Source organism: Trachemys scripta, chromosome 1 (assembly GCF_013100865.1).
Source record: "Trachemys scripta elegans isolate TJP31775 chromosome 1, CAS_Tse_1.0, whole genome shotgun sequence".
NCBI classification, from domain to species: domain Eukaryota; kingdom Metazoa; phylum Chordata; order Testudines; family Emydidae; genus Trachemys; species Trachemys scripta.
Genome location: NC_048298.1, coordinates 80,486,988 through 80,499,846, shown reverse-complemented (window position 1 = coordinate 80,499,846; position 12,859 = coordinate 80,486,988). Strand labels below are relative to the sequence as shown.

The following is a 12,859-nucleotide window of genomic DNA, read 5'->3' as shown; positions in this document are numbered from 1 at the left end:
GGAACAGGTTTTAAAAGTTTGCTCAAATGTCAAAGGCTTGACCTAGTTTCCTGTGTGTTTCCAGTTACTTTCTCCTCACACTTGTGTATTCAGAAGTATCCCTGGAAGTCTTTTCTAACTGGAAAGGAATGTTCAACCAGTCAAGTTATGAACTAGCTGATGTTTGTGCCTTCAGTATCTCAAGGCTAACTGACCTAGTGGGATGGCAGCTTCAATGGGAATGTATTACAATATGCCCCTATCTGAAATTTGTATGGCTGCTACATGGAGTTCAATTCATATGTTCACAAATGGCTTTTCTTTCCACATGGTATCAAGAATACACGTTAGTATCAGCAGGGCAGTGCTTTAGTCATTGTTGAACTAGCAGAGTGCCTCAGCCTGCCTTTTTAGGGATATTATTACTAGCTAACCTCCTATAGTTGGGCTCTGAAAGTAATGTCATGAAGGAGAAAAAAGAAGTTACTTCCAGCAGTAACTCGTGTTCTCAAAACACGTTTCCTCTACGCAATCACACTTGACCTTCCCTTCTGCTCTTTACTTTGGAACCATGCTTTATAGATGGCTTATGGAGTTAAGAAATTGAGGGATTATTAGACAGGAAAGGATGTTTATACCATTGATCTATGAAATATTGGGTTTGAGGGAATTGTAGCACCTTCCAACCCAATCCGAACCTGATGGCACCTGATTACAAGTGTCGGGTTCAGACTGGGTATAAAAACAATCTGATGCTCTCTGGGTTGGCTCAGGTCATCTCCGATCACCTCTTCCTGCCTGTGGGGTTGGTGCAGTGGTGGCTGTGTGCCCTACTTGTGCTGGCTGCTGTCACCTCACTCCACAGCATGCACAGGAGAGTGAGGCAACAGCGGCTGACAGGAGCAGGGCATGCAGCTGCGCTGCACTGACCTCAGAGGCAGGAGGTAGCTGCAGATGAATCGCAAGCACAGGGCAAGGGACGCAGAAAGCACACAGCATGCCAAGCTCACCGGACAAGGCATCAGCACTGACTCAGGTTCGGGGGGAACTGGCCACCCTTCAGGTGTGCAGAGCTGAACCAGTGCGGGGAGCAGACAATGGGCTGGGAGGAATTGGTCTGCAGAAGGGGGAGAGAGACTGGGGGGCAATTAGCTCCAGCAGTTTCAGAGAAGAAATAAAGTAAAGAAAATGGAGTCTGGAATGGCAGCTAAACTCCCTATAATGTTTAAGCACACAACCCTCCAATGAACTGTCAACATCAGAATAATACTGCCATGTTCTGGTGCAACACAGTATCTGGAGCCAAGATCAAATGTGAATGAGATTATGTAAATAGTTATACATGTGGTGAGAACTGCATTTGCTTGGACTACTAGAGCAGTTTAATATATTCATCTGAGCAACTTAAATGAAATAGATCTCTGTCATCTAAGAAAAGAATCCAAATAAGGGGAGGTGCCCAGCATCAAAATTGTCAGAAAACACCCAGAAGTTGCTACAGTAGCAAAGTAATTAACTGGATGGTTGCCCCAGCTGGGCTTTGTTGTTTTTGTTTTGTGCATCTTATCCAGAGCAGGTATAACCATATAAATTGTTTCAGATCACCCAGGTCTAGAAAATGTGATACAGATTGAAAAGTTTCAAGAAAAGGCTTACATGGAGTTCCAAGATTATGTAACAAAAGCATATCCAGATGATACCTACAGGTATGTAAATTACACCTCTACCTCGATATAACGCTGTCCTCAGGAGCCAAAAAATCTTACCGCATTATAGGTGAAATTGCGTTATATTGAACTTGCTTTGATCCACCGGAGTGTGCAGCCCTGCCCCCCCGGAGCACTGCTTTACCGCGTTCTATCCAAATTCGTGTTATATCGGGTCGCGTTATATTGAGGTAGCGGTGTATATACATCACATGCTTGATTTTTCTTTCGTTTATTTTCTTCAGAGCTTCAGTTATTTTGATTTGAGAAGTATTTCATTTTAAGAAATGTGAGAATCAATTAAGTGAAAAGTGTTGAAAAACCTTAGTCCCACTCTTAGTCACTATATGTGTATGACTTTATTGTTATATCCAATAATTTTCAAAATAACAGTGCATTTTACATTTAAAAGTTAAACTTTATGAAAATGTATTTAAATTTTTTAAATTGTACTTACCTGACTCTTTGAAGCCAGGTCTTCCATTTGTTTTTGGGGTTTTTTTGCCTGCTGCAGGCCTTTGCAGGTTGTGCAAGCTACATATATTGAAATGCCTATTAATATCTGTTTGCGCTAATGTCAAAGATGTGACTGGTTATAAATTAAATACTGGATTAATTTAAAACTTGATCTGTCCTCCATACCTACAAAAGCTTAATACTAGACCTCCTAAGAGCTGAGCTTTTATTGAACCATGACCAAAAGTGTAATCCTTTTGTAATTTTTTTTCTTATTGATAACTGGATAACATCAAAAGGAAGCCTCGCTTTGCCTACTAAACTATCATTCTCTTTTGCCAAACCTGTTTTTCAGGCTATCTAGGCTTCTTCTCCGATTGCCTGCCCTCAGACTGATGAGTGCCACCATCACAGAAGAGTTGTTCTTTGCAGGACTGATTGGAAATGTTCAGATTGACAGCATCATCCCATATATCCTAAGAATGGAGACAGCGGACTACAACTCTCAAATTATTGGTCATTCTGTATAAAGGTGGAAAACAAGGATTCTATGCCGTGGTGACATAAATGTACATCACCATGGCAGTCATGGCATACTGTCTCCAAGAGATGGCAAGAAGCCTTCCCCGGCAACTTTTAAAAATTTAAAGAAGGCTAAAATTCCTCCTTTCCAGTACATTTGTGAAATGCTGCAGAGTGTCTTGAGGGATACAGGATGACTTCCTTTTTTCATCTGGTTTTCAAGGACTTGTAAATTATCTGGCATTTAATGAAAATCAAAAATTATCCACTGTATTTTTGTAGATAGATGAACCTGGAATTTTGTTTATGAAGTCCAAAACGAATAGGAAAATCCAGCCTGGTGAAGAAGAGTGTTGACTGAATTAAGGTGTCACTACTTAATTTTAGAAAAAAATAAATTAACCTTCTTCTCTGAGTTGTGTTTTCAGTGTTTTGCTATAATTCATTCTCACTGATACAATGGAACATGATGGTCAGAAATTGTAAAAAGGTAAAAATATTTCAATTGAAGTGAGACCTTTGTAATCAACTTCATTTTTCTTTCTGCTACTTTGAAAAGAGCTGAAGTTCTTGTTTTATGAAGCAGTTGGTACCATGAAAAGGGCAGGGAAATAATAGAAAGCACGCAGATTTTTTTTAATATTCTGTTGATACCTCGATGCAGCAGATCATAGTCCTCCTCCATTATTGGCAATAAGATTGATGCTATTCTGGATGTCAAGAGTTTAATATGTTCTAGTGTTGTGTATTGGCAGATACTAGCTATTTGTATTATACAGTGGGAAACTGACTAAGAATAAACTATTTTGGAAAATAGTTTATTACTATATCAGATTTCTGTTGTATTTTTCTAACTAAATAAGTTTGTAGTACTGATTGAGCCTAGAGTACATGTTGTTCTGTGCCTGGTGGGCCATCATTCTTTTATTTATCATGACCTGAGGCCCTATAATGCAGGTTCTTCTGTTCTCTTCACCACATTCTCTCCCTTCCCCAAGGTTTGAATAAATCTTTTCACTTCTTGTAATATAAATTCATGCTTCTGATCAGGAGCTGAGTTTTCTTAGTAGGGGTAATCTTAAACAATAAAACAGATAACTGAATAAAGGGATTTTTATTTTTATATTCATTTTGTTCATTTACCAGCATTTATTTTAACTGTTGCAGTTATTATTGCACTTTGGTGTCTTATGGGCTTTTTTAAGGAGTGAAGCTTGCTTTGAAGTTTACTGCTGCTCAGATAAATGTACCAGCTTTAATGAGTTTCAGCTCAAGCCCATAACTTTTTTGTCTAAACAGACACATTTTTCTGATCAACAGTGTCCACAGATTCTCACATCATTGCCATTCTGATTGTTTTCGGTTTCATTCTGTTGAATAGCTTCTGCTGTCTTCAGTTAAATTTTTCTGAGCTATGTTGATGTTGGATAGAAGGCTGGCCAATTTCTTTCCTATTTTGTTACTGTCTGGTAACATCAGTTGACCTACTACTGAAAATTAAACTCTGAAAATTACTACATCATGGGCATTAAAGGTATTTTTAAAAATTCTCTAGCTTGACAAGTTTTTGGGGGATGTCCCCTACAACACCTACTTTATTTATTTTCAGCATTCAATCTTCGCCAATCTAACTAGTTTGCATCTAGTCAAGACTTGTCAACCTATGGTCTTTACCAGACAATAAAGAATGGCCTCTTTGCCAGTTGAAGGATAAAATTATTTGCAACAGGTTTATAACTTTTGATTTAAGGAAAAAATTGATTTTTAGTATAAACAGTTTGAATGGAAAAGTGAATAGTTTTGTACATTTCAATTAAAGATGGGAGCACTGTTCTAAATAATGAACTGAGTAGTTCAAAATAATTTTTTCTTAAAAATATTTATTGTACAGTGTGCTAGATTATGTTTCTTACTGGTATATTTCCTGGTACAGCTTATAGTTACATTTTGAATAGTTTCAAAAGAACTTCATTGTAATGTCAACTGCATTACAAACCAATCCTGTCCTCTTAGTACATTTGTTCTGTGTCCCCTCTCTTCAGTGTCTCTGAAAGTCATTTGTTTGCTCATTCCATCCCACATCTACATCTTACTGGTAGTTCAGTTTTAATATAAGCATCAGAATGTCGCAGTGATTGTCTTGCTGTTGTATAAAAGCTACTGTAAATGTCTTGAAACCTGACTAAAATTGTAAATTCTATTTTGGCTGTATTTTTTAAAATAAATTGTAACTTTTTATTATAGAATAACAATTGCAATTACCTATCAATTTGTAGTATTTTATATGAATTGATACATAGACTGTGACAGTGTATTCAATTTCTTATAGGTTGTCTGGGTACACTATTGTTGTGCAATGTAATATTGTCAATAAGAAGACATTGGGACAATGCTAGTAGTTTGGTATTTCTAACTTTGCCATTAACACTTAGTTTCTCTAGCTGTTAGCTTATGAGTTTGCATACATAATACATCTGATAATTTATTGTAAAACTTTGACTAAGCAGTATCCTTTGCTTTTAAAGCACTATACATTGATAATTATAGAAATGTGCCATTATGAGTTCTGGTAATGGTTGTTCATGTCACAAACTATAATTTATATTTCAGGATGTTTATTCAATGCCATCAGAACTAAAAGACTGGTGAATCAATTTTGGATAAGAAGTAGGACATTGCTGGATTGGAAGATTTTTTTGGTTTGTTTAAGAATGTATTACAAATTACAGCAGCAATTTTGATTTTGGTCTTGGTTTTATCTCAGTTTTAAGTATTCAAGGATACAATAGTTCTTGGAGAAATCATTAAAACACTCAAGGTCGTCCCATATTTACCATTATGGAATTGGCCTCTGGATCCATCTCTTGTTACAGAATTTAGCTTCTCACTGGTAGCTTAAATATTTAAAAAATTAAACGTCTATTCCATTGCAACCAAAAGACAATCTTCTGAATGTAACTAATGTGGTGTCCACAAGAGTGTGCTGGTAACCTGAAACAATAGCCCAAGGGAACGAATTGCCATCTATTTTGAGGAGTGTTAAGTCTGAAATACAGTTATGACAATGTAAGTGTCAAAGCTACCTGTTTTGCTGCCTGTCATCTTTGCAGAAACATCCAGTTAATGTGTTTATTCCTCATTTGTTGGGAACAGTGGTGGATGTTGGCATTTGAGTCGTTGCAAATTTGCCTGATTGCAAGAGGAGGGAACAAGGAATCTTCCCCCAAAAACAAAATTAAATCTGTGTCTCACTCTGGCCCCAGTGCCCACCTGATCTCAACCCCTGCTGCCAGGTCCTGTTCCCCATCCCTGCCAATCTCTATACCTTATCTTTCATCTCTGCTTCCTAATCCATTTTCCCTCACACGGCTTTGTGCTCACCTAAGAAGGGAAGAAATGAGTCTGGAGAGGAGCTTTAGGGAAAAGAGTGATCCTCTGGTGAATCATAGGAAGCTTGTTGGAGTGCAGCTTCTCTCCAGCTTTTTCTCCCCTGGCATATTTCCTCCCTCAGCAGAAACTCCACAGTTTCTTCCATGAGATGGTCTGTGTCACACACATCCACTCTCCCTCTGAACCTCCCCTATTTATTCCTACTCCCCCTATGACTTCCCAAAATATTTTCTACATCCTCCCCATCACATGCACCCTGCTTTCTCCATGGGCTCACTCCTGTTTCTCTAATACAATACACACACAGCCCACACCAAGCCATGAATGCCTCTGGACAACTCTCATCCCCCCTCTGTGACCTTCCTCATACAGCCCTGCTTCCCCTAGCCCCAAGCACTCAAATGCAAAGCCCTAACCTCAACCTCATATTTGTTAATTTACAAATAACACATCACAGACTTTTTCACTACATGCATGCCCATAAGAAATATATCGTTGTCTGAAGGGAGTTAAGGTTTTGCATTTCAATGTAATTGTGAGATACTGGATGTGTGCATTGTGGCGTGATTCTGTGGTGGAATTGAAAAGGTGTCTGCTGTACATCTCTGGAATTTGTTGTTATGCTTGAGTATTCTAATGTTTGGGTAATGTTGAAGTTGAAGATGCTGTGGCTGTTGATACTGGCTTAACTAGCAATTGTTCTGATTTTTAGTGATTGGGTTGTTAGTAAAGGTTGCTCAAATTAACTTCCTAAATTAACTAGGAGTGTGGGGATGGGGTGAGAGGTAATTAGTACAGCTCATTTCATTTATAGCAGAACACATGAATTGGGTATAGGGATTCTCCTTGTTAAATATTCTGAAGCCTTCAGATAGTTGGAGTTTTGGATAATTGAGAGAGCTAAACTGCCAGGCTCGAAAGCCTATCTTCATACCAGCTCCCATAATTAGAAATTTTTTGATTATATGATTAGATTAGCAAGACACAGTGGTTGAGATAATATCTTTTATTGACTTGCTTCTGTTGGAGAGAGAGAGAGAGAGCTTTCAAGCCAGACAGAGCTCTTCTTCAGGTCTGGAAAAGATACTCTGAGCACCACAGATAAATGCAGGGTGGAACAGATTGTTTTAGGATTGCCAACTTTCTAATGCCTGCAAACCAGACCCTCTGCCCTGCCTCTTCCCCCAAGGCCCCAACTCCTGCTCTGCTTCTTCCTTGGCTCGCTCCTCTTCCTTCCCTTCTCCCCCTGTCATTCTCTGCTTTCCCTTCCTCCTTGCTGGATCCTCTCCACCTCCCTCCCCCACCAGCTGGGCTCCCTCCAGTCGGGGCCTGCTGCCTCCTGCTCAGGAGATGCAGGTATGAGGTGGCCCCAGCTGAGCAGGGGTAGTGCGGGTTTATGACCTGTTGCCTCTCTCTTCCCCTTCCCCTTCCCCTCCCCCCCCCCAGTACATCTGACCAGACACTGCCAGGTCCCTTTTTCAACTGGAGTTGTGGAACACCAGATACTTAGCAGCCATAGATTGTTTAACACAAGTAGTTTAGCATGTATTCTAAGGGACTGTTCAGGGTAGAGTGGCCCTTAACACCTCTGCAGTCATAGGACAAAAAGGAGGGGAAGGTTGTGGGTTGCAAATATTTGTAATAAGCCCTAACTCCATTGTGTCCATTCAGTCCATGAATTCTAGTGTCTACCAGAATTATGAAATTTAGCTCCCAGGCTTGTCTTTTGAAAACCTTCAAAGGAAACTGCCACAACGCTTTAAAAAATGAGCCCACCCCCAGAGCCCTGCAGCTGAAACCCACCCCCAGAGCCCTGCAGCTGAAACCCACCCCTGGAACCCTGCAGCTGAAGCACGGGAGGAACCAAAGCTCACCCCCAGAGTCCCGCAGCTGAAGCCGTGGGTGGGAGGGTGAAACCTGCTGCTGGAGCCTCTGGCTGAACCAGGGGAGGGGGGCTGAAGCCCACCCCTGTAGTCCTGCAGCTGAAGATTGGGGGGGGAGGGGCTGAAGCCCTCCCCCAGAATCCCTGGGCATTGCAGAGAGGGGCCACTGCTTTGCCCCTTCCCCCATCTCAGCCCAGGAGGCTATCATGGCTGCAGAAAAACCTGGTGGCCACGTGAGAGAAACACATCTGTTCCACTCTGCTTTTACCTGTGGTGCTCGGAGTATCTTTCCCAGACCTGAAGAAGAGCTCTGTGTGGCTTGAAAGTTTCTCTCTCTCGCCAACAGAAGTTAGGCTATGTCTACACTGCAGTCTTGTCGGTCAGGGTGTGAGAAAAAAAAAAACCACCCCAACCGACAAAAGTGCCACTGCGGACAGCACTTTATTGTCGGGAGACGCTCTACCTCCAACAAAGCCCCTCATTGGAGTTGGCTTTATTTTGTCAGCAGAAGAGCTCTCTCCTGCCGACAAAGAGCAGGTACATTGCATACCTTACAATGGCACAGTTGTCCCACCGAAAGGTGTGTAGTGTAGACATAGCCTTAGTGTAATACAAAATATTACCCCACCCATCTTGTTTCTTTAATATCCTGGGACCAACATGGCAACAATTACACTGCATACAACATATTAGATTGGCAGGCAACCCCAAAACTGCTAACTCTGCAACTTCTATTGTGAAAAGGTTAGATGCTCCACAGGACTGAAGCTCGTTCCCTTTGGAGCTGCTTAGAAGTTGTGCCCTACTAAACTGCATGAGAGCTCTGAGATCTAACAGTGAAACTGTGTCTCTCTCTTATGTTGAGGCTAGTGGAGTTCTCGTATTGGAAAGTGAAGGCAATGGGGCAGAGTTCTATTTTGGATTGGAACCTTAAGAATTTCCAGACGACCTGACATATGATTTTAGAGCTATCAGTGAAGTATTAATTCTAATTTTTCAAATTGTTTATTTTTAACATCAAATCCAAATTTTCTGACTTTCAAACAATTGTTTGTTTAACTACAACATTCCAATTATGTTTCGAATTAATGACTGTATTAAAAAACAACTATCTGAATGCAGTTTTTGGCATGGAAATAGATTTATGTTTAATGATGCCTACATATAAAGGGATTGTGTAGCTTTAATTCATGTTTGTAAAAGTACATTGAGATCTTTGGATTAAAGCTACTGTAATTTCAAAGTGTTACTTGTAGAGTTCTTTGAGTTCCTATCTCCCACAGGTGAACCCTTCTTTTAGATCTAATGGGCCAGCACATTTGTATAAAATAGATTTGGAAATATAATCAAAAGTGATCTGTTTTAATTTAAATTTGCATGTAAATTTGTTTAACCACTGCAACAAGTAAAAGTTGTACTGTTTATTTCTTTCATGTACTGGGCTCTTCCACCCTATTATTTTTGAGTGTCATTTGCTGAAATTGTTTCTCATCACCGTAGCAGCAAGGGGGAAAGTGCTGTGTCTGCTAGCATCTGTGATGAGTTTAAAAACACAATCCTGTCAGTTCCATTGTTAAACATTTATATAGAAATAAAGGGGTCACTTGTAAATATTTCTACAGTGACAACTGATTCTACTTCTCAGAAGCCTCAGATCCAGGTTGATGAATAACAGGGCTTGGGGAGACTGTGTCTTTCCAGAAAAAAATTATTTTTAGGTTTTTCCATTTTTTTTTTAACTTGCGTCACTCAAATACTTACATGAACATATTTGAAAGGGGTTTTTTTAGATACTAGAAACATTACACTTTAATTTCAATCTTTGAATGAATCCACTTAACTTTTTAAAATAGAGACAAATGACAGGAACATCAAGGTTCTTCTTATGTCTGTTGGGAAACCATGTGAAAACTGCAGAACTGTCTTAAAACCCTAGAGGAAAAGTAGAATGGGTGGAGTCATTTGTTTGGAGAAATGGCCAAGGTTAATGAGTGAAATTAACTGCCATAGGATATTGAAGAGAGAAATGAGGGGAGTTGTGATGTTTTTTAAGGGACTTGGTTCGCTAGACTTGTGAACATTCAAGAGGGTGGGCAGGACATGTGATAATTATCTTATTTTTCAGTCTTCAATGTGTTTGAAGATAGTTGTTTCTCAGTCTAACCAGTAAATATTAAAGCTACTGATTAATACTGCAAAAGAGACTTTAGTGATTGCCAGATATCACAATGAGAATTTATCTGATTTAATGTGCCTAAAGTTAGTGGTAGGAAGTAAATAATAGAATGGGTGAAAATATAGATAAGTTATTTTAAAATAAAATGTAAATGTTATCTAGGGTGACCAGATGTCCCGATTTTATAGGGACAGTCCCGATTTTGGGGGCTCTTTCTTATACAGGCACCTATTACCCCCCACCCCGTCCTGATTTTTTACACTTGCTGTCTGGTAACCCCATTGTTATCTAGCATTGTTCAGCAGCAACAGAGAATCTCAAAAAAGGGAAGAAAATTTAATTTACTTATTATTTTCTAGATCAAATGTGCCACTGCATAAAATGCCATTTCAGTGGAAGAGCAGAACACAAAGGATCATGTGTGACTTTTTTCATGGGATTAGTCATAAAGGCATGGTAATAACTTAAATCCATATTCCAGGCTTTCATGGAGTGCATCATCTGTTTCATTCAGAAGTATCTGTTTGAAAAATATTCCTACTTGATGCAATTGATTCTACATCTGAAAACAAAACCACAGGCTATTGTGTCCAGTTTGCTGAAGATACCATTCAAGAATGCTGAGAAAATTATGACGAGTTCTTTGCCATTTGGTCAGACAATAAAATAAAACAAAACAAAAAAAGGGAATTTAAGTGCAATTATCATAACATTCCGAGGTACTGGTGTTTGATATACTATTTAAACCTTGTTGAAAATGGTAATACCTAACAGTTGTAGAGCACATTGCAGAAGTTCAAAATTTCTTCCAGAACCACCATCAGCCTTACAGTTGGTTTATGGACAAGGGAGCATTGATGCTCCAGATTTCCAAAGACTGTGTGCTGGCATTTGCATTCAGCTACCTTAAATATGCTGAAATTTGCACTGAGCACAGGAGGATTTTGAGCAAAATAATACCATGCATTTTTCATGCCCTGGACATCCATTAAAATTACCAACAATTTAAGGAGGTTTTGGAGGGATTAGAGAGATTACAAACCGATAATGCTAAAGTCACAGTCTCTAGAAATTTGATTTGATCTAATTAAAAAGAAAGAACTAACACAAAGAGAAAATTAAAATATAATTTGAAGAAGCTATAGCTTTTTGCTGCTTGATCCCAGATACAAATGTCAAAGGCAAGAATAGGAGCAAGAGGCTGAAATGTTGCTGGTGTCATGTCAATCTGAGTTCGAGTATTTAAAATTGGAGATCCAGATTTGTATCCCAAATCTGGTTGTGAAGGAGGTTGTGTCACAGTTTGTTGTATCAAAATGGTGGAGAACTGTAAACAAAAAATTACAGAAGATAAAACACTCCAGAATGTTAATTTTAACAAGACCCACATTCCTGCCCAGTTAGTTTACAATTAACTGAGCATACTTTTAATACATTCAGATTGTTTGATGAAGGCTTCATAGAAGGCTTAAATCTAAAAATGCAAATAATTTGATGTAAGTGTATTAGTGTCTATGGGAACAAACAAGAATATGGATCTCTAGTTAGTGGAATGAGCTCTTCAGTGCTGTGTTCATTTTTCAGAATCAGAAGCATAAATTTTGACAATATTTAATCTTTTTGTTTCAGGAATCACTATGCTTATAAACTAAGGCTTTGTCTACACCAACACTTTTGTTAGCAAAACTTTTGTCGGTCAGGGGTCTGAAAAAAACACCCCTGACCGACATACATTTCTCCAACAAGAGCGCCAGTCTGGGCAGTGCTATGTCCAGCAGGAGACACTCTCCCGCCGACATAGCTCTCCCGCCAGCATAATTAAACCACCCCCCAACAAGCGGTGGTAGTTATCTCCTGCCAGCATAGAGCAGCTACACAGGAGAGCTTACAGCCATGCAGCTGCAAAGGTACAACTGTGCCACTGTAAAGTCCATAGTGTAGACATAGGTCTTGGATCTACTGGCTCTGTGGGGAGAGGAGGCTGTGCGGAACTTTGATACCTATGATCAGATTTCTCATGGCTTGTTGGATAAGGACAATGAGCTGGATACAGCAGTGTCATGCAAAAATAAAGGAGCTGAGACAGGTGTACTGGAAGGCAAGGGAGGCAAACCGTTGTTCTGGTGCTGCGCCAAAGACCTGCCGTTCTATAAGGAGTTGGACACTATCCTCAGCAGAGACACCCCCCTCCACTGCCAAGAGCCCCATGAATATGTCTACAGGGCTAGAGGTGGTGGACAGTGGACTCAACCCCGAGGACGAAGTTGTGGATGAGGAGGTTAAATTGGAGGATGATGTGGAGTACATGGCAGATTTGTCTGGTGGTGCAACGAGTCAGGACCTTTTTCCCAGTCCGGAGGGATCTAGCCAGTCCCAGCAGTCTGTGTCTAGCGCACATGATGCAGGAGAGGAGAGCTCTGGTAAGTGATTTTTTTGAGTTGATGCTGCTTGGTTATATGAGATAGAGCTGTCCTTTGCTTTGTATATTCTAGAAGTGGGTGAAGGAATAAAAATGTACAAGGCTAGCTGTGTTTGAGTGTGTTCCACATTCCCCTATACAGCTAAGCAGTGCCGTGGAACAGTGTGTTAATGCACACTAAGATTTCACGGGAATCCTCCAGAGATCTCTAGGAAACTTTTCTGGAGGTATTCGCCAATCCTCTGGTGAAGGTTCCTTGGTAGAGCGGCTTTTGTTCCTTTCCCATGCAACTCAACAATCACTTGTGTAGGGACCAAAGCGCACACAG

General features: G+C 39.9%; 1 protein-coding gene across 6 annotated transcripts in view; it reads left to right on the top strand.

Moving 5' to 3' along the window:
• NR2C1 (nuclear receptor subfamily 2 group C member 1) overlaps positions 1 to 5,602 on the top strand; it is a 96,632-nt gene extending 91,030 nt beyond the window's left edge. For all 6 annotated transcript variants that reach the window (XM_034772950.1, XM_034772935.1, XM_034772943.1 and 3 more), the window contains 2 exons: positions 1,580 to 1,685; positions 2,497 to 5,602. In XM_034772950.1, the coding sequence (XP_034628841.1) occupies positions 1,580 to 1,685; positions 2,497 to 2,671 (281 nt within the window). In that variant the 3' untranslated portion in view covers positions 2,672 to 5,602. The remainder of the gene's footprint in view (positions 1 to 1,579; positions 1,686 to 2,496) is intronic.
• The last annotated feature ends 7,257 nt before the right edge of the window (positions 5,603 to 12,859 follow it).